Source organism: Apus apus, chromosome 2 (assembly GCF_020740795.1).
Source record: "Apus apus isolate bApuApu2 chromosome 2, bApuApu2.pri.cur, whole genome shotgun sequence".
NCBI lineage: Eukaryota > Metazoa > Chordata > Aves > Apodiformes > Apodidae > Apus > Apus apus.
Window position 1 is genome coordinate 36168261 of NC_067283.1, and position 27389 is coordinate 36195649.

Consider the following 27389-nt stretch of genomic DNA (forward strand, 5'->3'; position numbering starts at 1 on the left):
GTGTAAAATTTTGCAGACACTAGAACAAACAAACACTATTTTCCTGCATGCTTGCTCTCCATGGTTGATTGCAAATTCTAATTGAATCAGTTTCTGACGCCTGGAGAACTCATGTTGTCTCACTGTATTACTCTGCAGTCATGCAAGCTTAGAGGGACATTTATTTGTCTCCCTATACCTGTTGCAACTGAATTGCCTTTGAAATCTCCCGTTGTCATTGAGAAGCTGGCTGGGATCCCTACATTATAAGGGGAAGGATGATGATGGACAGGTGGATGGACAAACTCACATAGAGTGTGGCTGCATACACCTCATTTTCAAAGTCAGATTAAAAAACTGAGTGCCATATAAATGAAAAAGAAAAATTGCACCTTGCAGTGTTGGCTGGTACCATTTCTGAAATGTGAAGAAGCATCCCTTGGCTAGAACCAACAGAGTATCAAATCTGCTGTGTGTCAGCTGTAGATGGTGTGGGGTGCTGTGCTCTGGGGAAGGAATCAAGCAGTAAAAGTAACTGAAAGGTAGAAGTGAAGGTTGCCACAGCTGCTTTTAGGCTTATGCGCTCATATATTCTTTGCTCTACACAACAAAATGAAAGGAAGCTTGATTAAACAGGAATAATATGTTACACAGAGCTAACAGTTAAGGTAGTGGGCTGACACCATCCCTATGCAAGTGAGTAACAAAATCCAAAGTGTTTTTACTGGACCAGCTTACTGTTAGTTACAGCCAGCCTCAGTGTCTATCCTGAGGGTTTTTGTGGGGCACTCCAAAGGTGCTGGCCCTAAACCTGGCAGCCTGTGGGGAAGGTGTGTATGTAAACCAGCTGTAGGATGTGGCCCCTGAAATGTAGTGGGTTTGCTCTGACTGCAGACACCTCTACTCAGTGAGGTATGTGGTCCTTGATGAGGATGCATGAGAAGAACTTGGCACCATATCTGCTATGCTGGTGTGTGGCATCCACATGCAGGAAGGACCTCAGATTTTGCACTATGGCCATTGTGCCTCCCTCTCCCAGTGCCTGCACTCGATCCACAAAGAACGCAAGCTCCCCTGAGTGAAGCACGTGTGTGATTTACAGAGCAGCGTTCCCTGTGGAAACAACCAACGCACGTTCCCTGGTAGAAAGAGGCTGTTCTTGATGTGCTGTAACTTACTTATACAGTCATCAGTCACAACCATGTTGCCATCGTCGCACTCTTCCCCATCCTGCACGATCCCATCTCCACAGGTACCGCCAGCCTCGAAGCGGTAATCCACAGGATAGAAAGGGGTGAGCTGGCCAGGGAAACACACTGTGGTTACTGAGCCTGCCATGAGCAGCCTAGCCAGCAAGCAGAGGTGAAGGACTCTGGAAGGCAGATCCTGCAACCAAGTTTTCATATCCCACTATTTGGTGGTTCGCAGGGTTTATACAGAATCTGATTCAAAGTGCAGCGAACACATGGAGGATCTTGCTGCTGATTTCAGCAAGACTTAGCTTAGTTGCTTGAAGCAATAAGGAAATACATATTTTTGGTTTTCAGGGTCTGTGTTTTCCCACAACTTGGTACTCTGGTGAGTTTTGCCTTATTTTGTGTTAAATAAAAAATACTCTTTGCTGTCTTAATTCACCAGACTCAACCCCATTTTGTTCACCAGTGGAGCCTCGTACGCAGGGAGGTTAGCAAAACCTGCAAGACTGATGAGTTACTGCCTCAGTAACTAAGACTCCTGTGAACAAAAACCACAGAATTAGGTACAGTTGTGGCAGTGCTTGAAAATGGCTTTTTTTCCATTTCCTTCACTGATTCTATGTGACACCTTAAGTACAGAAGTATGTTCTGTATTTTAAAATGAAAAATACACTCACGGATTTTCTGAGACCACAGTCATATTTTCACCTGGACTGGGAGCCATCCAAAGGTGTCCTTGAAATACAAAGATCTCTGATCTCTTCTAAAAGCCAAGGCATTTTTGGTGTTTAACTGGTCCAGTTCTTCTTGATTATTCACCACAAAAATCTGGGGCACAGAAAAAAAAAAAAAAGTGATTGGTAACTCTCTCAAGGAGCATTCTGGATTGGCACGGTAACTAGTTTTATCTGCTAATAAGTAAATAACTGCACAGGAAAATGGTTTGGTTGTTTTCAGAAACAGAGTGGTATTCTGGCCCTGGGTGACAACTTAACCCATGGACTGCCACAGCATAAAAGGCTCTTTTGTGACTGGTAAGAAGAGACACTTACTTGCTATCAAGAGAAATTAGAGCTATGGGGCTGGGACTTCAGCTCCTGAACACAATTACAGAATCAGTTCTTTGCTGGATTTCTATTTCTTTGCTTTATTTCATTCAAGCTGAAGGCATTTTTATTAAATTAGCCTTTTTCAGGGGCTATGGCAATATTCTGTGATGTGAAAGTTTTGGGGTTAATTTATTTTAAAAAGAACCAATTCTGTTTATGCTGGTGGGAATCAGGCTCAGCCCTAAATCCATTTTGCTCAGAAGCATTCCATTTGCTTTTTCTTAATTTAAAAATGGTTTGAATCATGCTAAAATTAATTTGATTAGGCTGCTGAAGGAAGATATTATATCCTAATGCCCCATACAGCCAATTTCAGTGACTGAGATAATAAAAAAATTTGTAAGAGAGCAGCTCGACCTATATTTCCACTTTGAGTAATTTTTTTCTGTTTACCTGAAGACAACTTTAGACTAGAGTATATGGAACTACTAGGAACTGCTTGAAAGAGTCCAGCACAGAGCCACAAAGACGATGAAGGGAGTGGAACATCTCCCTTATGAGGAAAGGCTGAGGGAGCTGGGTCTCTTTAGCTTGGAGAAGAGGAGACTGAGGGGCGACCTCATCAATGTTTACAAATATGTTAAGGACGAGTGTCAGGAGGATGGAGCCAGGCTTTTTTCAGTGATGTCCAGTGATAGGACAAGGGGCAATGGGTGCAAACTGGAACACAGGAGGTTCCACGTAGACATCAGAAAAAACTTATTTCTGTGAGAGTGACAGAGCACTGGGGCAGGCTGCCCAGAGAGGTTGTGGAGTCTCCTTCTCTGGTGACATTCAAAACCCACCTGGACGCATTCCTGTGTGATGTGCTCTAGGTGACCCTGCTCTGGCAGTCTCAGCCCCATAGCACTAATTTCTCTTGAAAGCAAGAGCAGATCCCTGAGGGACTCCACTAGTCACAGACCTCCAGCTAGATTCTGTCCCATTGACCACAACTCTCTGACTTCTTCCTTTCAACCAGTTCACGATCCACCTCACTACCTGATCATCAAGAGCACACTCCATCAGTTTATCTACGAGGATGCTGTAGGTGTCAAATGCTTTACTGAAATCAAGACAAACCACATCTACTGCCCTACCATCATCTATCCACCTAGTTACTTCCTCAGTTACTTCCTTCCACTCCCAGAGCTGAAGCTTGCCACGTCGCCATCCCTCACTTCTGAGAAGATGGCACTTGATCATCATCAAATGAGGGTTTGAATAGAGTGCAGGGTATGTACATTTTAGGCAGTTACACTCTCACTACTGTCTTTTGAGATCTAATATGAAACTGTTGCAGAGGGAAAACAAGGGTCATAAAACCTCCACAGATTGTTGCAAGCCTTATTATACCTTATGGCATGAGCTCTCCAGGCTGTGAACTACATGAGAGTTTTTTGCAATAGAGTGCAGCATGATGTGATAGGCAACTTTATTTCCTGCATATTCTTCTCTCCCCATCACGGTTTAAAAAATAAGGGGCTTTTTTGTAATGCACCACACGCAGGGATGAGCAGCTCAGACTGGCAGCACACTCATGAAAAAGATAGAGTTGATGGGCAGTGTTGTGAATCTGTCCCTTTCACACAGTGTAACAGATTTCTGAGAAGGCTTCAGATGGAAAAGTTAACAAAGCTAATTGCTGCTTATTGTCATTCAGAGATGACCAGACACCCGCAATAAACACTTGGATGAGTGGAATGGCTGGGCTATGGGGGCACACAGCAGCAAGGCAGCATTTTCATTGCTGATTAAGTGTTACAATGCACAGAATAATAAGACAGGGACCAGCAGGAAGGACAGAAATAGTATTTACAAAGCCCAGATAAATCAGAGATTAAGGATTGCTAGGTCACTTCCCAACAATGACTTGTCCTTTAAAGTGCTTTGTCCAATTTGCTCATAAAAATGCTTTTATGAATACCAGAGATTGGAATTAGCTATATAAAGTATACGTCTACAGACAGGAGCTCAGAAGTCTGACTCCCATGGTTCATGGAGACTCCATTTTGATCCAAGGGTCTGTGCTTTGGTCTGTTCTATGTTGTATGTGAAATGCTTGACTTCACTATTCAATTCTGAAACCACTGTTTTTGCAGAAGATATAAAATATAAGCAAAAAAGAGCTGCTTACTTCACTAACCAACCTGAAATACATTTAAATTTACTGAAATAAAAAGAACATGTTATAAATGTACAGAAGGAAATGGAAAAGAGCATCTGCAGACTCAAAAAATGGCTTCTAAACACATGCTACATTACTGCTGGTTTGAAACAGCTGCATTTCAGCACCTCCAACACACACCCCTCAGACTAGTTTTGAGACCGGACTCCTTTGCACCAACTGGATCTCAGAGGTGGTGGAGACTAGAAACACCACCTCGCACACCTACTGACATCTTCCCTGTTAAATCCAAAATATTGGTGAGTACAACACCTCTCACAATAAAAAGCACTCCAGAACTGCTCACATCCTCTCCCAGAAAATCTGCTCACCGCAGGGACTTTCGGATAACTGTATCCAAACACAGGTTCCTCATAGGGTGGGTTATTCACATGCTGGGGTGGTCTGCAGAGACATCTCCCCGGCGGTCCTGGAAGTCCTCTTTCCCCTTTTGGTCCTATTGCAAATTGGGCTAGGAAGCAAAATGCCAGGTTAACTTGTTACAAAGTTAACATACAAAACACAAATGCAGGCAAAGTAGAAAAAGTCCAGGTCAAATGGATACATGCATTTAGGTAAATTGTCAGAGATGCACATCTCCCACCAAAGCCTTTGGGAACTGAAGGAAGTGATTACCAGAATCACCTGCTACAGCACTTCAGAAGAAAGACTGGGGTTTGTACCAACACCGTTTTTTTCCAGGTCACTTAAAAAAATGTTTCTACAAACTTTACAGAGAAAAAGAGAGGCCATTTGCTTAGGATTTCCAGATAGATGTCAGCTTGTATGAGGTTAAGAGAAATTCTAGTCATTATGAACACACAGATCACTCTGCAGTACCTATGCTCCGAGTTCAGTCGTGACTGTAGACATCTGAACTTGAGCATTTGTGCAGCCACTTAAGCAATACTGTTTCTGAGGTTTTTAGGCAAGAAAACCCAACTAGAAAGACAAGAGTGCTACAAATAAAAATTAAAAATAAATACTTCTTTTTGACTTTCAGACTTGGGCAAGGATGCTCTACTCTGCAGAATTACACAATGAGCCAATATATTCATGCTGCAAGCAGTGACATCATTACAGACAGGTCATTTAGGATCAGAATTTATATTCTAGAGGAAAAAGATCAACAAGCCTAACACATAAACTTTCTGTGGATGGAATAAAGCCTTTAAAAAGTAATCTCAAGAGCCTGGCTGCCTTCACATTGGCATGGTGAAAATTCTGCCCTCTGAAAACTTCCAGCTATTTCACTCAGGACAAGGATATTTCACAATGGGTGACATGAGTTATGTGAAGATTTTGAATCAGCCCCAGCTTCACAGATGTGCCATTTCCAGACCACCGGAGAGAAGACCCTTCCTGCTCATTGATGTTAAGCAAGGACCAAAAAAGGGAAAGCAAAATGGAAGAGGACATGAAACAGATTTGCTGTAGTGCAAGTAGCTGTTGTCCATTTGAGGCAACGGTAGTTTCCAGCTGGTTTTGTTTTTCTTTTCAGGTACTCTAGTAAGAAAACCCTACTTGAGGGTTCACTGTCACTGAACATTGTGGGTCATGTATTGTTCTTCATGTCTATGCTTGGTCTCACATGCTGCTTAGTATTCATGTGCATGCACAGCTTTGAAGCTGTAAGATGACCAGTTAGAAGATTTTTATTATGATTTCTACGAGACTCACAATTGCTGTGAGCGCAGATCTACAGCACTTAACTAAAAAGAGAGGGTTTTTTCCACCACCTGCTTTATCCTCCCTCTGACTCCTAACCCCTTCCTTCTTTTTCCTTCCTCATTACTATTGTGACTCAAGTCTCATCTGTTTTTATTTTATAGAGCTGCACAGGCTGACTATGAACTAGCTGATTAGAAATTGCAATCTTTCTCTGTAAACCAGGATATCTGGCAAAGCAGGAGATCTTGATGATGGAGATTAACTAGTCTCTCCAAGGCCACCAGATGGCTTTCCATCATCCCCATCTACACAAGTCCCACAGATACCACATGGGCCATGTTTTTGGTTTTATTTGAAATATCAAAAGCCATAATGTTGGCTTTAAAGTAAGCTATAGAATCTGTATAATGGACAAGAATGCCTCCAGGAGAAATCCTGAAGCTGTCAGTGAAGAAGCAAACAAAGCCCTGCAGCACTTTTTATAAAGGGGGCCATGTAGGCATATGTCATGAGTCAGGAAGGGCTGGGGAGCAGGGACACTGTTTAGGAAATCACCTGATCTCCTGCTTACCTAATCCTGAAGGTCCAGGGGGGCCTGGCTGGCCAGAAGGACCAGGCCTTCCAGGTGGTCCCATGATACCCGCAGGTCCAATGTCTCCCTTTAGTCCCTAGGAGAGAGGAGACATCCATTCATTTGCTAAACTATTGCTTTGTTTAATCCTACAAAGTAGTTCTGTGCCAGCAAAATATTCCAGCCTTTACATGAACACCAGTGATGCTGACCCCTAATTATGTCTTACATTATGCAACATGGAACTAGCAGACCAGGATTTTGTAGCCCCCAAGAAGGCTGTGGGAAGTCTCTTTTACCCCATACAATAATGATCTGGCAGAGGTAAGCCAGGGCCAGCTGGACATGTACTGCTTGAAAATGAGCTGTCTACTGTGTTGCTTTGTCTCCTGCTTTAAAGGAACGATGGCTTAATGCTCTCTTGTTTAGCACAGGTAGATTAAATAATAAGGTTTATATTAAATATCTTTGTCTTGGTTGTTGTTTGTTTGTTTGGGTTTTTTTGTTTTGGTTTGGTTTCTGTGTGTTGTTCTTTTTTTCACATGCTCCCATGGCATTCAGAAAGGTTTTTCTTGGGTACAATAGTTATATTCCTCTCCCTTCCTTCAAAGTAACATTTATCTAAATCCGTAAGTCATTCCTCCATATCAAGACTGAAACCCTGAACTTGCTCCTTAGAGTCAATTCTCAAGTTACAAAGCTTTCGGTGTTACATCCAAGTTTGAGGGCTGTGACTTGTGACCCCCACCTCCTGGCCACCTCTGAGGAAGAGCCTGCCCCAGAGGCAGGGCAGAGCTGAAGAAGTCAGTGAGGTAAACAAGACGTATCTCAAAATGGAAGTGGAAGTGACACCTTCCTAATTTAGCTGCTTTTATCTAGGGCTGTCAGCTGGATCAAGAGACAGGAAATGGCCCCATGTTGATGGAAACTATCCACTCAGCTGAACAAACAGCCAGACAACTACAGCACTTAAAGGCAGCAGCTAGACCCACAGAGCCTTAAAGTGCCACTCTCGTTTTTTCAAAGGACTAGAAAAGAAGAAAGGAAATAACTAGTTCACCAATTACAGAGGGAAACCCTGTTTTCCTCCAGAAGGTTAATGCTGAAATTGCTTTCAGGGCACTAGAAAGGGGTTGTGAAGGAAACCTCGGGACTGAAAATCCTAAATCGGGGCCAGACCGTAGTTCTTTCGGTCACACTGATTGTTGCCTTAAATTATGATGTGCCTTATGTCACCACTTGTTGATTAAGACACTGGGTAATGTGACAAAATGTCTAAGGTGAAGTAAGGAGTTAACTGTGTTCAAGTGGATTTGCAGGTGTTGTGCCTTCTCTGCCTTATTCTACAAAAATATATTCTGTGCATATTACTTTGGCAGGACAGACAAGCACAGTTTACAAAAAAAAAAACCAAACCCAAACCCCAAAAAACAGGAAAGAGCTTTTATAACCTGACAAATAAAGGACTAATAAAACCCATTAACCACCACATCTACAAGCTGCCGTATCTGAGCAGATTCACATTGAAACCAATGTTGGTGTAACAGAGCAAGTTCCCTTCCCTGTCAGTCACCAGAAAGAAACAGGCTCTGCAGGTGGCAATTCAGGGCACCAGGAACTGGTCTCCTTTGTCCCTCCCAGTATAATTGCTTAAAAAAATAGAAAAGGAAAGGTGCAGTCCAAGAGGCCCATGTGGAGATTTGAACAGGTAACTATACCAATATTGCTATCTCCTCCGTGGAAAATGCTGTAGTGGAGGAGTCAGTATTGAATTCACACAAAACTCCTGGTCTTTATAATTAATCTGAAAGTCTGAAAAATGTAGTTCCACCAGCATAATGATTTTGAGGATCATTTGTGAACCATCCCATTCCTGAACAACCTCCATACTTGCATTCTCTAAGGTCACTATGTGTCTTCCTGACCTTGCTCAGAGCAATCTGTCCCTGGCATGCAGTGCTATGGTGAGAACTGTCATATAAATACCTAGTCTAACAAATCAATCCTGGTTTAGTGTTAGCAGAGGAAACCAGAGAAACAGAGAGGCTGTGTTAGCGCGTTGATTCTTTGCACTCTGTCAGACACCTCCAAGGCCTTGTGGCTCTGCACACTGGTCTGTATTGACCAAACCTTGAGCCTGGGCAAAGCCTGACTTGGACAAATTGGATGGTGTGGACAGAAAGCAACCCCCAGGCAAGCCCAGCAGCAAGGGCAGAGCCTGAACAGACACTGGATGCAGACTTAGAATCCAGGAATGCATTACAGTGTAATACAGGATTGAAGTTCAAATGTATAGATCAGTGTTTTCCATTGCCACAGACCACATACCTATGGAATCCACCACACCAAACCACTCTTACTGTGCAGGCAGCTACTGCCAGGGCACAGAAGCAGTGTTTTTGCTAGCAGAAGCAATGTAGCTCTTTGCACTGGTAAGCCAAGGGGGAAACTGATGGACAGGCAACAAGATGTCCCTTGCAAGATGCTGACACTGCCTCTCTACCCAAAGCTGAAGTGAGCAGGAAGCAGTTTTTGTAGCATCCACAACAATCCCTCCTTCATTCAGAGCCCCAGATATCCAGTGTCTCCCTACAAACATTTCTTTGCTCATCCCAGAAGCCTGTTTTCATGAGAGGCAGAGGATGGCCCCTGGGAAGGCTGAAATATGTTGGATTTTGGATATATCCTATTTGCCATTGCAACCTGCCTTTAAATTGAGCAGCCCTGCTCCCTAAGTCAGCTTCAGGGCTGGGATCTACAAAATGTAGGGCACCATGACATTAGCATTACATCCCACACTGTGTGAGACCTGGACCTCACACCAACTCTCTAGCCATCAGGTGGGGCTGGGACCATAACTCTGTGTTGCTTAGGATGCCACAACCATGCACACACCAGGAGCCACAGGAAAGGGAAACACAATGGTCCTACTTGTTTGCCTCGTTTTCCAGGTCTTCCTATAGGTCCTCTGTGTCCTGGTACTCCAGATTGTCCCTTTGGGCCCATCTCTCCCTTGGCGGGAAGGAAGCAGGACGTAAGTACAGAAATGCACATTACCTTGGTTATACCTGCCTTACACAAGACAGCAGGTGGAGAGTGCTCTAATTCACACGATTTCTCTAGATAATGCTGGCACCATTTTTCTAAAAACATCAAAATTATAATAAAATACTTCAAAACAAGCATAGAGTGAAAAATAATTCTCACAATTTACCCAAATTTTCCTGAACAATCCTTTCCTAAAGAGGAATCCAAATGGAGAGATAAGAATCATGCTTGGAGACCTGGGGAGATGAAGGCTAGCAAAACTTTCTCACCCTTTTGGCAGGATCTTGCTTTGCAGTTAAGATACATGTGTAATAAAATCACTCAGGGAAAAGGAGGTGAATTAACTTGTCTTCTAGCCTCCTTAGAAGCAACCATTATTTCCTTATCCCAATTTCAGATATAAGATATGATTATGTCATAAAATTATCCTCCTTTAGGATTTCTATCCATAAACCAACATCTGAATAGTGATTTTTTTGCTTAGGTACAGAATAATGATTATATAAAAAATGGTCAGGATTAACACTGCTAGTTATAATAGTGTCATTTTGATTCAGAGTATCAAGAAGGAAATATATCTTCAGGTAAAAAACAAACAAACAGCAATTAAGTCAGTTATGAATCCATAATCGGGAATTTGAACATGTTAAGCAGGAGGAAGATTATGACTAAACTGGGGAAAAAAAGAGAAATAAGAACTAAGAGCTGCATCTCAGACTTTTCTCCTAAGACAAAAAGCTTAAAGAAATTGATCAAGGCCAAGGTCATTGAGTCAAGCCAAACCTTCAGTGCTTTATACTTTCCTGGATGTCCCTGAAGCCACTCATTGCCCCTGTGCCAGCACTTAACACAATTCACCAGTACCTCATGCCCACTTACTTTTTGTCCCAGCATTCCAGGGAAACCTATTTCTCCCTAAAAAGTAAAAGGAGAAAAAGCATTGAAAAATGTGGCATGATCTCTGACAAAGCAGCACCTTCCTTGAAAGGAAGAAAATAAAGTGCCAGGTACTGATACAACTTAAAAAACCCACACTGTGATTCAGCACTGCAGGTGACACAGTAAGTGGAGAATTATAAGCAGAATTTTACTGTAAAGCCCCATGTATGGTAACACTCCTCTTTCTCCTCTGTCTGATCCTCTGCTGCCTGCATCCTCTCCTACAGCAAAAATATTCCTTTTTGTGCTTTGTCTACAGGCAACCCTGCTACCTGGACAACTCCCAGAGGCTCCATTCAGGAATGGCATTTCTTCATTTCCATCATAAGCAGTTTACTTTTCCTTCCTTAGTTAAAAGAACCCCTAAAGAATCTCACATTTTCTTTTTAATTTTTTAATTATTATTATTTATTCTATTTATTTTTTTCTCACAGCACTGTCACATCACCAGCCAAGCTGTCATGGTTCTGGACTGCACAGGTCAGAGAGACTGAGGTCACCTGCAGGGAAACTCCCCTCTACCTCATCACCCCCTATGTGCTGGGGCTGGGGAGCACAAGGACACAGATGCTGACCCACCACCCTCCCATCAGGCAGGACTGCTGCCTGTCCTCACCACTCTTGGTCTCCCAGGAAGATGCCCCCAGGCTCCCTTCTTCCATACCTCTCCTGGCTTTTGCTCTCAGAATTACATTAGTCCTCATGTGCACATTCAGCTAAAGCACACAGCCATTTGGAAAAGAACATTACCTGGTCTCCTTTGACTCCCTTGTCACCCCTTTCACCTCTGGATCCCTGGAGAGAGGTAACACAGTGATAGCAGCTTAATTGCTACCACTTCACAAGGAAGCAAAAAATATTTCTCCTACACAAGGCATTATTTGGAGTCACACAGAATACACTGATATCTACAGAGTGATGTGTATGGTAGATACCCTAAAATGTCTCCTTATTACTTTAATTGACATGTATAATAGAATTAAGAATAAGGTTTGTAGGAAAAGGCACTCATTCTCCCCCAGATAATTACTTTAAATGCATGCTTTCCTGGACGTGATACTTTCAAACTTGATTTTTTCCCCCAGTTGACTTCATCCAAGTTCAGGTCCCACTGTATGGTCTTACAGTAAAAACTCTCTGTGCCCAAGCATACACAGCCTAAATAAACCAGCTAAAAATTAGAGGTCATTATACCCACTCTACAGATGGGGAAACTGTAGTGAGGTGCACTGAAGTAACTTGTTCATAAGAAGATGTAGTTTAAAACTCCTTTAGTATCCCAAGCCACAAGACTGTGCTCCTTCTTGATGCTTGCTTTCATTTATCAGTGGGGCCTTTAGGCTTCATTCCATCAAAATCCAATCTCATCTCTACAGTTACTTTTTTTTTTTACATAACTGTTTCCAATTGTTAAATTATACATTATACTATTGTCACACTGACCTTTTCTCCTCTAGTTCCAGGAAAACCCTAAAGGCAAAGATGGATATTTTAATGCTTCTTGCTTTCAAGAATACCCAAGCAGCAGGACTTCAAAGTGAAGGAAAAGAATGAAGCACAAATAATAAATTGCATCAACTTATAAATGCAAATCAATATTTATGGCTTCTAAAATTGCATGGAAACAGAATTATGAAATACAAATTAAAGGCAAGACAGCTCAGCCAAAAAAACAGCATGAAAAAGCTAGGTAAAGCCAGCAGATTTGATATTGCTTTTAAAATTGAAACAAGTTTGTAAAGGCTCTGCTCCAGACAGTGATGTACAGACACTAGAAAATCTATAACTAATTGTGCTTATTATCCAACTATCAATACTGATGAACAGTTTTAGTAAAGGACCCAAAGGTCTCCTTGTGAGGTGGGTGGAAAACATTGCAGACACAAGATAATGCTGCAGATACACTTTAAAAACTCCAGTTTTCTAGTTGGATACAATGAAATATAAATTTTGCTTTTAAAATAAATGTTTACATTACAGCAACTTGCACCAGAGCGTTTTTATGAAAAGCCAGAAACACAGCCAAGCTCAACCAGACAACATAACCTTGCTTGAAGGAAAACGTATCTTTTTATCTGCATTAAAAGATAGGTATCTTGATAAACACTTTCCAGCAAATGCACAAGGGAAGCAGCTGTCAGCAGAGCATTAAAAACCAATGTCCAAAAATGCAGCGTTTGGTTAACAAACCTTGGAGCCCATTGGTCCTCTTGTACCTGGCAATCCCATCACACCCAACTCTCCCTTTTCACCCTAAAGGAGTCAATAAAGAGAGTTATTGATTGTGGCTCTCCAATGAGGCAATACTTGAATGTCTGATAGTTTAGTGGTTCAGGTTTTATGTCAAATCACTGAGACAAGCCTGACCTTGGTGTAGCTTTGTAGTCAGAGGTCTATATTAGAATTGTATTCTGCCTGAGTCCTCATATGTTATATTATTCTTCTATTTGCATTTTCTTGGGTGTGTAACTTGTGTTCCAGTTTTGTCAGAAGCTATTAAAGAATATGCAAGCAAATTGGGCACAGCAAAGCAATCTTTTACTGCATGAAGGTGCATTCTCCCCACCCAGTGTTACTTCCCCCGCGTTGCAGACATGAAGGATATGTTGGTGCAAAACTTTGTGGCTTGGGGAGGCGTTGCCATTACTTTTATCATTGCTCTGAGACACCATGTGCTTTGGAGCCAGTAAATAATGAAAAGGCTTTACAACAACCTCTCTGACTGCTGTCAGCTAATTATATCTGGGGTAAAATATGGAGTATTCCTCACAGACACGCAATAGCCCTAGAAGCAGGACACAGTTGGCTCTTATTCTCTTTTGGATTTCATTGTCCCAGCAGTGGAGAGGATTTTCACACTGGCTGCTGCCCAAGCAGAAGTTCAGAAGAGACTTGGAAAAACAAGGTAGAGGAAATAAGGACTAGATCAAGGCTGTGTCAGACAAGACAAGGAGACCCATCTGAAGAAACAGAAGGCACAGAGATGGGAATGAGTAAACAACCCCATCTTACTGAAGACTTAGAGCAAGAAGTGGATGAAGCAAATTACTATAATGAGCATGAATATCAAGAGTCTGGGAAGATCAGAGATGAGGAAAAGAGAAAGGAAGGAGGAACAACTGATGGAAGTGAGCATAGAGATCTGCTGGCCTCTACTCAACTGAAGCCTTCACTTGCAGGCAGGAGACCAAAGTTTATAGAGACCAGAAGATATGAAAGTGTGAACCCATCTAAAAAGCAAAAAAAAAACAGGTATCAGAGGGGACAATAAAGGCAGAAGAATTGGAGTCAAACAAGTAAGACTTGCAGTCAAGTATGGGACATAGTATTATTATTGAATGTGAGGGGTGCTTCTAGGAGTGTGGTTAAAAAAGCATAACTATAGACAAAGAGGAGATAAAATAAAAACTAGGAAGCCTTCATAAATAAAAGTGGTGCTTATATAAGGAAAAGGCCAAGTGAATGGTTTTTCAAACTGATGTGCTCTCAGTAATCAGACCATGAGGGGCAGAGGTGATTCGACCTCCCTTCTGCCCTTACTGCCCCCACTGTGAGACATCAGCACACTGCATTTTGAGGCACACGATTTCTCATCTCACAGTTCAATTTCAACCTTGGCTCCTTTTTTGTACATTTCCTTTTGTTGCTTGTTTGTATTCCCATATATTAAAATATGTTGCTCCTCATCTAACATAGCTGTGAGGAGCTTGGAGGTCTGCTTCCCAGGCTTGCATTCAGAAGTCATCTACTATTATTCTTGTAGTAGCAAGAGCTGCTGCATCACATTCTCTGAGATGGAGGCACCAACCTTCATGGAGCAAACGAAGAGTCAAACATTAACTGGAAAATGCAGCTTTGAGCTAAACATTGTGTGCAGCCCTATTGCCTGATGAATGCTAGATTGAAGAAAAGTATGTTCTCTCATAAATCCCAGTAGAAACTCCCATAAACGGTGGCTTCTGTGAAGAGCTCTATACCTTCTGCATGAGGTAATACTTAGTAAAGGACTGTCCTTCAGCTTTTTATAACAAATGCAGGTGAAGAAACTGCTCTGCAGGAGCAAAGCATGTCCTGCCATTTCTTCCGCAGTTGGCTATGAAAAACCACAGGAATGAATGAATGATTTTATGGAAGTGAACTTCAAAGATCTGATCAACAATCCACATGGTTTGTAATCCTTGACCCCCAACACCAAGCTGGTACTCTTCCCTGTGATCACATGGGTATATGGTTACACTGCCAAGAAGTACACGTTCAGGGAAAGAAATCATAAAGGGCAGTCTCAAAGATGACAATCAGTTCTGAAACACTGGTTCGTGTCATTGTGAGACACCAGTGGCTACCCATGAGTCTTCATTAGATTTATTTTCCATTTCCTTTTCATGTGTTTTAACCAATGTAAGAGGTGCCACAAGGGCTGGGCTGAAGGTGGAGCAACCTAACCCTAGGCTGGGCAGGTCTTTGCAGAAAGTGTTCAAAAACGGGACAAGCACAGAGTGTCCTTGCACTGCTGCTGCTTCCCAGCCTCCAGCAGAGAGCGGTTTAGAGATTTCCTGAGGCAACTGTTGTGTTCAGATCAGGATGTTGAATTGGTGATCCCAGATGAATTTCAGTCTTACCTTCGGTCCCGCAGGTCCAGGCTGTCCTATTGGTCCTGGCATCCCAGGGACGCCTGGGGAACCTGGTCTGCCCTTGAACGGAAAACATTGATTACAGAGTCATGTAACATCATTCCTACACACTCAAGACTCCCCTGCAGACAGGAGATAGATTCTCTCTTCCAGGAGAAGAATTGCTAATGCTACTTTACCTTGTTTTTAATACCAAAAAGATGGTATTATATTCATAACAGAGTTTGTGTTGATGCTACTGGAGGCAGTGTGGGCTCACAGAAATACCAGGTTACACGGTTCAGGTAAGTAGATAAGCTACAGAGTAAATCTACATGCAGTCAAAATAATAATCCTAAAAACCCAGTAAAAATAACTTGAATCCTCTTTTCATTTAATAATATGGTGTAAATCAAAAAGATCTGCATGTAATTATATCAGTACAAATCCAATTTACATTAAGAACTGGATCAATTCTTTAACTAAGATATTCCTATTTCTATTTACTATTTTTCTTATTCTGAACACTCTCATATTACTAGTGATAAGTGCTCTTTATTAGCTACTATATGATTAGAAATAACTACATACACAGTAATTTATATATTTTAATTACTGCTTGTAAATCACTCCTTTAGTATTTCCTAAAATGCTGCAGATTAGTGCAGTTCCATGGCTTTAAGTCACTTGACAGTATGCTCTTAGGAACGTCATCACAACTTTTGGAGCTAAGAGTGATCCCCTTCAAGCCAGACAGCTTTTAGCACGAGTTACACTGTTTTACTCCCAACTGGACTACTGCTCTTTTGGGATCTACTGTTTTTTGTCAGAAGAGTAGCTGCTGATGCACCGTGTTTAAGGTTTACACTCCCTTGTAGGTTGGCGGGTGACCCACTCTGAGATATTATTGTTTTGAACACCTGAATTTATAGAAGTAATTTATTTTATTTTATTTATTGTAGGGCATTTGCAATTTAGATTAAAAAAAACCACCTTGTTTATGTGTTTCAAATTTATTTGAATTACTAATTGGTACCTGGTGTTAAAATCCTTTGCATATTATTAGAAGGGTGTTAAAATCCTTGGTATATTATTAGAAGGGTACTTCTTTTCCTGGTTAGTGACTACTCCCTGAGTATCTCTGATTTCATCCTGCATTTCTGTCTTCTTTTAAAGTTAATTACATTAAATGGAGGTACTTAGTGACTGAGATAACATATTCTGTTTCATCACATGTAGGGACACATATCTTTGACAATATATCATGGCTCATATGTCACCAGGCACAGGATTGTAGTCAGCATATTGCATTGGTGCCAAAACTCTATAAGTGCAATCATTAATGGTTATTCCTCCTCTGAGGGTATTTGGCTGAGCCTTGTTTAGACTTTAGAAGAGCAAAAAGTTTTTTTTTGGTTTAGGCTTTTATGGCTTTTAGGCTTTTTTTACACACCTTTTATGATAGCTCCCATACCCTGCTTCCCCTGTCTGCAGAGATATAGTTCAGGTAATTTCCCACTCTTTTATTAGTCTGGCTGGAACTGTATGCTCTTACTGAGGGAATTTGTTGAATTCAAACTAGCTGGGACAGCTTTCCAAGCCAAAGGGCCCAGCTTTCCACCCCTAAGCCCAGAGTTTCCTACCACCCACCCTAAGTACCAGGGGAAGCAGCACAAAACTGTTAAACTTCCACATTATCTAATTTTTATTTAATTATTGTCTACACCCCACTCTGACAGCTGCTTTGTGTCAAGTATTAGACAGGTGTCTGAGACAGCACCTTTGTTCATACCTTTCTTCCAGGCCTGCCAATCTCCCCCTGACAAAGAAAGGAAAATATTAGTCCAGTAGGCACCACGCAAAGCACAGTGGCTCATTAGTTAATGCATTTATATAGAAAAATAAACTGGGAATATCTTTATGTTGAAGACATTGCTTCCAGAGGTAAAATGAGAAGGATTGCTTTAGTGGAGCTCCTTGGTCTTTCCTGTATTTGAGCCCTAAATCTACAGTCACCCCCCTTGTATAGCAAAGCATGTCATTACATGCCCAGCTTCAGGCATAAGGCTCCCAACGCACCATCATGCAGCAAATGCTTTGCAGAGCTTAAGCCATAACTTAACATATAGAACACTTCTAATATCTGAGCTGGCCCACACACTTGACAAAGCACAGGAAAGCTCTGTTTCTCATGTCCTCCCAGAGAGACAAGGTGGTCAAAGGCTGTTGGATCAGTTAAAATCACCAACTTGTGCACCTGAGCTGCTTTCTTAACACATCCTGTAGCCATAGGTAGCTGTCATGAGAATCCATAAGAAAGGTTTCAAGAAAGATTAAGATTTAAATTGCAGCTTCAAGCCAATTAACATCTTTACATTAAAATTAAAGCAAATCCCCACTTCCAAGAGGCCCACCATTGACTAAAGAGACAAAATAAAAAATTAACACAAGCTTCTCCATCTCCTCCCTTACTCCCTCAAAAACACACTGAACGCCTTAACACAGACACTTACTTTCTCCCCTTTTGGTCCCATTACACCAGGAATTCCTTGTGGACCCTAGGGAGAAAAGTGAATGTATTAGTAGGGAAGGCACTGATGGTCAACTTCCCTCAACCCATGACCCTCTAGGTGTCTCTTGGGAACAGGTGAACCCCTCAGGTTGGGATGTTGGATGTGGTGTTTGAACATGGCTTCTAAATGCCAGATCTGTGCCACTGCTGAATGGCAGGCTGGATTCCTGGACTGACATGAGAAGTGCTGGGTCATCTTCTAGATGAAGAAAACTAGCAAGTAAAAAGGCCTAGGGCAAAGGAAAGACGAGAAGTTATTGCAATCCTAAAGAATTAGCAATGAGGACATGGAGACACTGTGTCAGCTGGCAAAGGAGGTCTGCCAAAGGGGTGGTAAGGGAGGTGGCATAAAACATGCAGGATGGGCTCTGCAGTGAGGTATGGATGTGGAAGATTGCCACCACTACTGAACCCTGAGGATACTCCTTTCTCTCTCAAATAATGCTGATTGTCATCTCAGGAGATTTCCTAATCCAGGTAGACCTCGAATCCCATCTCAGAAAAAAAATGAGACAAACAGTTTTGCTTCTAGAATGCATCAGTTCACAGACCACCTTTTATTTTTGAATGAATGAAGGAAAAAATATCCCATGAGCCTAAATCAGAGCAGCATTAGATTCTCCGTATGAATCACTCACTCCAGGTTTGTAACCTGGCTATCTTATACTGTCCAAAATGTCATGCAAATTTACATTAATAGGAGCAAAGTGTACCCTCAAATGCAAATTACTACAACTATTTTAGTCAGTAGAGTTATTTTAGACTTATTTCAATAGTGTAAATCAGAATGCAGCCTACTGGAGCCAGAGCCTAATTTTACCATCTTTCTTTCCTTTTGCTTTAGGTTACACATGGGAGGAATTTTATTCTGAGTTATATCATTACAAATCTAATTGTCCTTCTTATAAAGTGTTAAAATTTAGCTCTGAGGCAACAGTATGAGCTTTTATAACTCCTTTGAAAGTCATGCAAGTTATAGCAGAAAATAATTCAGAAATACTTCTTGGATTTTTGATTTTCCAGTGGTGCCATTTCTTCCCAGGAGACCATTGTCATAAAAGTATTGCCCAGAGGACTACTGGCTCTAACATTGTCCCATTATGAGTCCCAGTCCTGCAATTTATAATTAAAAATTCCAAAGCCATGTTATACCCAGCCTGCTGTCTGCCACTGTGATAAAATCTGCCAGCCTACTCTATTTAAAAATATTCTTGGAGGGATCATAGATCATTTGGTTGCAAGATTAATATTATTTATAGTAATGGGCCTTGCAGAACAATAGAGTTATTGTTCTTCCAGTTTAAGTCAGGGAGAGTATCAAGAGGATTTTTTAAAAAACCACAGTCTAGCAAAGACTGAAATAACAACTGCTTTTTTCACATGTACTGCAACTCTGGATCGTGGCCAACCACACTGCAGGGCTGTCTCATAATGCAGAGAAGACTTTTCTCAGTACAGGACAGGACAAACATTTCCCATCACTTCTCTCCACATCTCATCATTCACGTGCTAAATGAGTCTGTCTCACCCTGCATCTCAGCAAAGACAAAGTAGCAGAGCAGAAAAGTCAAGGTTCCTAAAACAAGACTTTGTGGCTTTCACATTGCATCTTCTAGACTATTTCCAAATACCTTGACTTCTAAATAATTAAAGCTAAGCTTTTTGCTACACAACTGAACCTTTATTATGATGCACTGTCCTTTGCTTTTCAAACAATGTTTGGGTGCTTGTCAACTTCTTAGGCTGCCAAAGCCTCCCTCAGTCACAGCTTTGCTGCGGCAAAGGCCCCATGCTGTGCCAGCTATTAGCTGTACTGTAATAAAACTGGCACCCAGGGGCCTTAAGGGATATCACTATCCCAAATTACCAAGCACAGCACATACACAGGGACCACCTCTGCCTTGGGAGCAACTGGAAGTACCTCTCCCTGCAAAGTTGTATTTTTCTTTGGAGAGAATTAATTGGAATGGAATGGCAGATGCTTGATCTTCTTCACACTAGAGATGTTTGCAAAAACCTTCACCCTAGCTGTGGACCATTTCATCAGAAGATTTCTGACCTCCCTTAGAAGATTTCTGAATGCACAAATTGTAGAAAAATGATCTGGAGCTCAAAGGGACTGACCCAAGACTGCCCAGCAAGTCAGAGGCAGAAATGTTGCATGTCAAGCTACATGATCCCATCCCATTGCCCTTCTGAAGCCCTTCCTTGTCTCTCATCTGTACTGTAGATGTTTGCCTTCTCAGGGATGTATTCCACTAACATTTAAGTTTATTGCACCTCTTGTGCACTTACTCCACGGGCTCTTTCCCTCACATGAAGGACAACAGAGTCTAGAGCAAAGAAGAAACTACAGAGGAGTCTCTGAAGGAAGTGTTGGCACCTCCAGGAACTCTGATACTCCAGAAAAATGAAGGGTGAACTTGAAACCTACTGGAGTATGCAAGGCAGGGGTGAGAACATAGGGTAAAAAGCCTACATGATTTATACACACTCATATAAAATGAAATTAAGCCAGAGCTTGGTATGCTTTTTAAGTGGTAAAAAAGCATTTGTGGAAGATGTTTTACAGCTTTGCAAGGACCTTGGAGCAAGTGAGAGAACAGTATGGTTTAATCACAAGTGTATCACTCACCTGGGGGCCAGGAGGCCCTGAGGGGCAATGCAATTCAGGCAGGGAGGAGGCCTCTTGACACAACTCTTTCGTATCCAGGGCAAGCAACTTCTACATAACATAAAATACATGAGTGAACATGCAGCCATATATAGCCAGTCAGAAAAATGCATAAACAAACACCAAACAAACTCTACAGCTTCCAGAGAGCTTGTTTGCTCCCTTAGGGAGTAGCCTAAAGTTTGTCACAAGGTTATCTTCACAGATGCTTGAACATGAGCACTTCAGCATAGCGTCCTGCCTCACACTTCCTCCTCCTCCTCTTCCAGAGGCACCAAGGCTGTCACACACCCCTCTGAGCCAGCATGGAACCCTGGCCTATTCTTAGACTTGACCCTGCTCTCTCCATCCCACTTTACAAGAGGCAGCTCCTCTCCAAAAATAGCATCTTTGCTCTAAGAATAGAGACTATGCTGAGCAGGGACACAGGCAGCATGAACTTCGCTCCACAAGTTATTAACCTGTAGGTTTTCATTCACTGCAAACCAGAGCTGATGTCTTTAAAGATCAATTAATGTCTAATCTTTTGACTTCAAATTAGGCTTGCATGAGTAAACTGCCTTATTTATGTCCTGAATCTCCCCTGGAAATGCAGGCAGAGACTGAGCCGGAAACATGGGGTTAACCCAACTCATCTTCAGCTTCCAAGTGAAAAAAAAGAAAAGCTCCAGCTAGATACCTCAAAGCACAAACTGCTCACGGTGAATTCACATGGCTCCCATCCTTCTAGTAACTACTTAGTTTTACATGATGTTTTTGTGGGGAAGATGGTGTGAAGGTTGATTTTATTCTCAGAGTACTCTCTGGACTGCCTGGAGGAATCTCAGGGGCCCTGGTCCCAGTGTCCTCCTCACTGAAGGACGTCACATCTCCTATGGAGATCTTGGCCCTGGGTCTCCTTTCTGTGTCAGCCAAGACACAGAGAGGGGAAGGGCTGAGGAAAGGGGAGGCAACTAAATTTTGGTTTGGGGGAATAGAGCCCTGAGCTCAATCCAGATCTCTCTGAAGAAAACAGAGGATTTTAAACTGTATTTTTTCTTAGGTTAGCTCTTGTCAGAGTTCTTTATAATAATTATTTACATACCACTAACAATAATCACAATATTTGCATGGGATAAATCAAGCAGTGGTCAAAAGGATATTTCAGTCTTTAGCAAACACAAAAAGTCATGTAAAAAGTAGAGGGAGGCTCCTGGGCCACACTTACAGTGCTCCAGCTGTGCCTGAAGTACGGTGGTGGAAACAGGGGTGGAGGAGGAGGGCCGAGGAGGAAGAATTCTCTGCAACTGAGCTGTTTCTTCTGTTCCAAACAAGGGAGATCTGTTCAATACAAACACCCATCCATTGTCTTGAACACCAACAAACATTTCTTACAGCATAAGAGGGGTCTCCAGTCCACAGGATTTTTCTACATCCTGTGTGCATTGATTGTAACACTGTCATCCAAGCAGGGATTTAAGAAACCGGGTGGTCCCTAAGGTCTGGAAGGTGTTGCAGAGTTTTAAGCTCTTAATGTGGCTATGGCATAGGTTGAGTTTGGAAAATTTCAGATATACAACATTAGAAAATAGATTTAAATACTTCTTTCTGTCTGCTCCCTGTTCTAAAAGTCTATTAGAAAGAGCATCTTCTGGTTCCAGTTACAGCAAATGTGCCACCAGGAAGCCCTCTGTGCTGTTGCTCACCAACATTCCCCATGGACCAAATCACTGGGCACTTCTGTGGTAACAGAGAGTTAAGTTGTCCCACAGCACATCTGCCTATATTTCCTCTGGGACTGAAATCAAGTTGCCTCATTTCTGATTCATGTATCATCACTAACAGTAAATAACTCTGCAACTCCCATTTAACTTATAGCTTTGCCACCGACTGCCTGGTAAGGCAGGATCTCAGCTGTGCCTGTCAATGTATTTACCCTTTTCCAAGAGGAAAAAATATATCCACAAAATAAGCAGTTGTGATCAAATATTAACAGAGAAAGGACATGAAGATGATGCATTTATACTGTCTTTTTCCCTGCATCTACTTGCTCCTTGGGTAATATATCTCTAATCAGGATGGGGGCCTTCTGAAAAGGTTTTTTTTTATGTTCATTGTTGTATTTCTCTGGCTAGTGGCAGCTGGAACTGGTGTCTGTGAATGGAAGTGTGGCAGGGAGCCAAATACAGGAGGAAGAAAAGCCCATGGTGAAGTATCTGGTATTAATATAAAATCCCCAAATTAAGTTTCTAGGCAGACAAACCTGACAGAATTGCTGGATTTGTGTGCAAATCAGTTGCAGGCCAGATATTAGTCACGTCTCAAGGTAAGGCCGATTTTCCAAGGGACAGAGATACTTCTAGTTTTTCAAATGTTTCAGAAAGTGCATTATATCAGCTCCACCATTTCATGGTAATGGGGACAGCATTTCCTTCAGTCCTGATGCACAAAAACAGGTGCCCAGAGGAGTGTAATTAAGAAATGTTAAGGGGTAGTTTATGTTACCCATTTTTTTTTCTCTCTCAAAACACTATTTGCAAGGATGCATTTGAGAGAGCAGTCAATTAAAATCTGAAATGATCTATAATGGAGACTCTTTCTCAAATTTTCCTCACAAGCTTGAAACTCAACAAAACCCCTCAATTTAAGATAAAGGCAGATTTATAATAAAAATAGAGATACATTATTTCATCTAAAGCTTTAAATACATACTGAGAAATCCAATGCTCTTTAAAAAGCAGCAAAGGAGTTCGTGTGTCCCCAGTTCACATAAGCAAGAAAATACAAAGATATGTAGAGTTAAGTTCTGTATTAGCTTATTCTGATTTCAGTTGTTCTTACACAGCTATAACCAAGGTCTTCAATTTTTACCACACTTACTTCTGTGGTTACCTTAATTTCAAAATTGTACTTGCACATATTGCATTGGGACTAAATTACATATGATTAAAGTGTGGGCAGCTTGAAATGTAACAGCATATAAAATGTTATATTCCAACATCATCACTCTTTCTTAGTATTGCCTTATTCTGTGATCTAGCTAAATTTTAATCAGATCATTATCATTCAACAAAAATAAGAACATCAAAGCCAGCCCAATGTAGCTTAGTTGCTGAAACATCACTACCAGGCACTGCAGAAAAAGATTTGCATTACTGCAGTTGTACTGCTACTTAAAAAAGAAAAAAAAAAAAAAAGAGAAGGTATTAAAGAGTTCTTTTTACATGTTTTGCAAAGATAAGATTAAATATAAATGTATATCTATAGCTTTAACAGGATACTTCTCATGTCCTCAACAGTAAAGTTCTGGCTTATAAAATATTGGGATTTTGGGATTTTGATTTATTGGCAGTGAAGTCTGAAATTCTGTGTAACAGCTTTTACTGTGAAAAACAGTACAGCAAACCAAGCAAAACAGCCATTAATTTCAGTCTTAATAGTTTTATTCTAATACTACTGTGCCACAAGTTAGATTGAAACCCAATTTAGGTTTACTGGTATAAACAGTGATTAGCAAAACAAGAAAAAAACATATCTAGTCACTGTTACTATCACAGAGAATAGACATCCATTATACAATGCTGTAGGTTAACATTTCAGGGGCTCCATCATTAATCATAGCTGTGCTCTGGAAGGTGCACCTGTAAAGCCAGTACTTAGAAAAGTCTGGTCCTTGGGCCAAGGACCTCCCGCACTCAGGTATGGCAGGTGGACGTGACAGAAGAGGGGGCAAAAAAATGGGTGAGTGACAGAGTGACTAGAGGTGTGACTGCTGTGATTTGATCTTCCAATAAGCACTGCAATTCATTGGTGTGGATTTTGTAACTGCAATAAGTCCAAGATGTGCAACCATTGCAGAGTTTTAGTCTATCACAAAACGGGTACCTTGACAGGCTCACAGGCTCTTTGCAAATGCAATGTATACTTTTAGGCTCCAGGTTACCTTCGTTTCCTAAACACAGCTTAGAATACCCCAGTCCCCATCAGTGGAAAAATACCTCAGCCCAAGAATAGGACTGTCATAGTCTTCTGGGAAATGTGAAGACCCTGCCCACACAGAGCATGCTTACTTATCTCATACAGAATCTGCTCTTTCAAGAACTTCTATGTCAACAAGCACATTCAATAAAAGAAGGAAGACAAAATTAAAAACTCATTATAGGACTTGTCTAAGTGGTAACTGTTTGTAGAGAACATTAAAAAAAAAGAGCTTTAAAATAAAGTCTCTATAATATTCTAACTCAAGTTATTATTACAGTCCAGACTATATGTTAATCTAATTCACAAGAGTGACTGTATAAATCTATGGGTATACTAGCAATGGTTGCTCCAGAAAATAATATATTTTAGATGAGCTGTTGGAATGTTTCATTTTGTTCCTGCAGCTGCTTGCTTCTCACCACAGGTGGAAGCTGGTAACTGGGATCTGAGATGGTCTAATGAAGAGGCAGAGAGAAGTATTCACTTGGGCTGCACTCCCCAGCGTGGGGCTCGTAAGTCAGTCCTCCTAGAGCTGCTCCTAGAGATGGCCTTCAACCCTACAAACTCCCTCAGTTGCAACAGGGGTGCCATTCTGGGTTCAGGTTAGATTTACAGGTTTTCATTGAACAAAAATCAAAACTAAACAATGAAAATGACTTTTATCCTAAAATCACAATGCTGTAGGCCAACTGGCAAAGAGGAAAGTACAAGAAAGGAAAAAGATACTTAACAGGTGTTTCCCTTCCTATTTGTGACCACATTCATCCAGCAAGCCCTGACGGGAAGCCGAGCTGCTATCCAAAGGCTTATCACCCCAACAGCAGTGCTGGGGGCCTGCCCAGGTTGTGACAGCAGGACTCGGCTAGACAGAGACCTCTGATGGCTGACACCCCAGCTCAGATTCTTCTCCCACTTGGATGGCATTCAGAATTCATAATAAATGAGCTAGGCAGGCTATTCAGTTAATGAAAGTGGGCTTGTCCAGCTGAAACTGAGACTTTTCATCTGCTTTGTTGCTGTTGTTCATTCAGGCTCCTCATATTCTCCTTGCAAGGAGAGCAGGATGCCACGAGCAGCAGCCACCCACTACCATTCTGTACCTCTATTTTAAGGTGATGAAGGCACTTCTTTTTAAGTCAGGAAAGTTTAAAAGCTTGTCAAAGGTTTATTTTGAGAGCTATACAGGTCCAAATCCTTTATTTACAGAGCAGATGCATATATTACTCTCTCCTTTAAAGCCCCAAAGACATAAACCAGCATTGACAAGACTTTATTTAAAATGTGTTACATGAGGCTTTGTGATCCCAGATGTGCTATAAGCACATATATAAACAGAGTTGGGAATACAGCCCACATCTAGAGATGGGTCAGGTTAGCAAACAATCTGCTTCTCTTAGTACCCTTTTCAACTTTGGCCATGTGGTAGATGGCCTAAATATATCTTTTCCTATAAGCCAGCTGATGTAAATATACCCAGGAAATATATCAAGCCCTGCAGCTTAGGTAATGGGGCCTGCACGGAGGAGGCAGTGACCCAAGAAGGTCCCATGGGAGCTATGGGATGAGACAAGGGGCTGCAGTTCTCCCCAATTCTGGTTTTCTCCTGCTTGAACTGGGGCTTCAGAGTCCTTAAGGACCAGAGCAAAGCTGATCAGAAATTAACTCCCTGTCCTTCTGACAGAAAATGAAAAGCTGAAACCTCACAATTTTCTTTCCAGCCAAGAAAAACTCACGAACATTTGAAAATACTGTTGCTAATCCCCAAAGTGACTGTGGGCTGTAGCAGTGGTAATGTCTAATTTATCAGCTGGTGCACACTCAGAACTGTCACAAGAAGCAAATAAATAAATAAGTAAATAAATAAATGAGGGTATTTAAAATCAGTCGATGTTCCAAAAGCTTGACAATAATACAGACCTTGGCATGCTGCCTGGACTGTGAATCTCCATGTTCACCAGGCCAGAGGAGGAAGGACACTCCATCCTCTGTCCCCACCTAATATTCAGCTCACATTCCCCCAGCATCTCCCAGCACCTCTTGCTCAGGCAGCCCAGTTAGCCCCCACAGCCCAGCCGGGAGCTGGTGGGCAGCTGCATCTTTGCAGGTCAGCCTTAGAAAACACTGCAGAAATGGCAAGTTGCAGGAAAGGAAAGGGGGCTGTGGGATTTATAAGCATGGGAAAGGCCTTTAACTCCCTATATGCAAATATTTCAGACATTTAATTGGTGTGTATGAGGGCAATGACACGCCAAAAGATTATACACAGTTGTCTCACACTGCAGAAGGAAAATCCTGAGATCAGTACAGAGAGCATTATCTTGGAGTGGTCTGTGCTCCAGTTTCACAAGAACATGAAAATCCCTATAAAAACTCATGGGTGGAACACTTCAGTAGGTTATCATATAGGTTTGTAAAATAATCCCATGGTTCATAAATCTCAGTAACCACAATAGGGCTGTTTTGTGCAATTTCCCTTCTATTGTGTTCCATTTGCAGAAGTCTAGAACTTTAGACACTGCTAAACGTTGACTCCCTTCAGTGCATGAGAAAGTGAGGAACAGTGAAGTTAAGCAACTCCCCCAAAGCCATGGAGGACTCAATTAGAACACCAGCAACAGAATTCCAGTCTGGTAATTCCCAATGTCTTATCTCAGTAATTTTATGAACCAAATTACAAAACTCAACCTCTTGTCACGTCAGAACAGTATTATAAACACTCTTGAGTACTAAAGCCTAAGAAGCTAGTACAATCTGTAGACTAGCCTGAAACCTTACAGATTAATGCAAGATGGCTGCTGTGTCAGCCTCAAAAGATTTCTACATCTCATCCACTGCCACACAGTCCTCTCCCACTATCAATAGCAGCAAAGCTGGAGAGACACCAGTGCCACCCTTCTGCAAATGCAAGATCTTA

General features: G+C 41.6%; 1 protein-coding gene across 1 annotated transcript in view; it reads right to left on the reverse strand.

The window, feature by feature from the left end:
• COLQ (collagen like tail subunit of asymmetric acetylcholinesterase) overlaps positions 1 to 27389 on the reverse strand; it is a 40327-nt gene that overhangs the window by 4883 nt on the left and 8055 nt on the right. Inside the window, exons 2-15 of the mRNA XM_051610945.1 lie at positions 21723 to 21835; positions 20477 to 20566; positions 17783 to 17827; positions 17062 to 17088; positions 15279 to 15350; positions 12850 to 12912; positions 12103 to 12129; positions 11410 to 11454; positions 10600 to 10635; positions 9604 to 9684; positions 6673 to 6769; positions 4763 to 4902; positions 1884 to 2003; positions 1158 to 1278 (exon numbers count right to left, since the gene is read on the reverse strand). Of these exons, the coding sequence (XP_051466905.1) occupies positions 1158 to 1278; positions 1884 to 2003; positions 4763 to 4902; positions 6673 to 6769; positions 9604 to 9684; positions 10600 to 10635; positions 11410 to 11454; positions 12103 to 12129; positions 12850 to 12912; positions 15279 to 15350; positions 17062 to 17088; positions 17783 to 17827; positions 20477 to 20566; positions 21723 to 21835 (1077 nt within the window). The remainder of the gene's footprint in view (positions 1 to 1157; positions 1279 to 1883; positions 2004 to 4762; positions 4903 to 6672; positions 6770 to 9603; positions 9685 to 10599; positions 10636 to 11409; positions 11455 to 12102; positions 12130 to 12849; positions 12913 to 15278; positions 15351 to 17061; positions 17089 to 17782; positions 17828 to 20476; positions 20567 to 21722; positions 21836 to 27389) is intronic.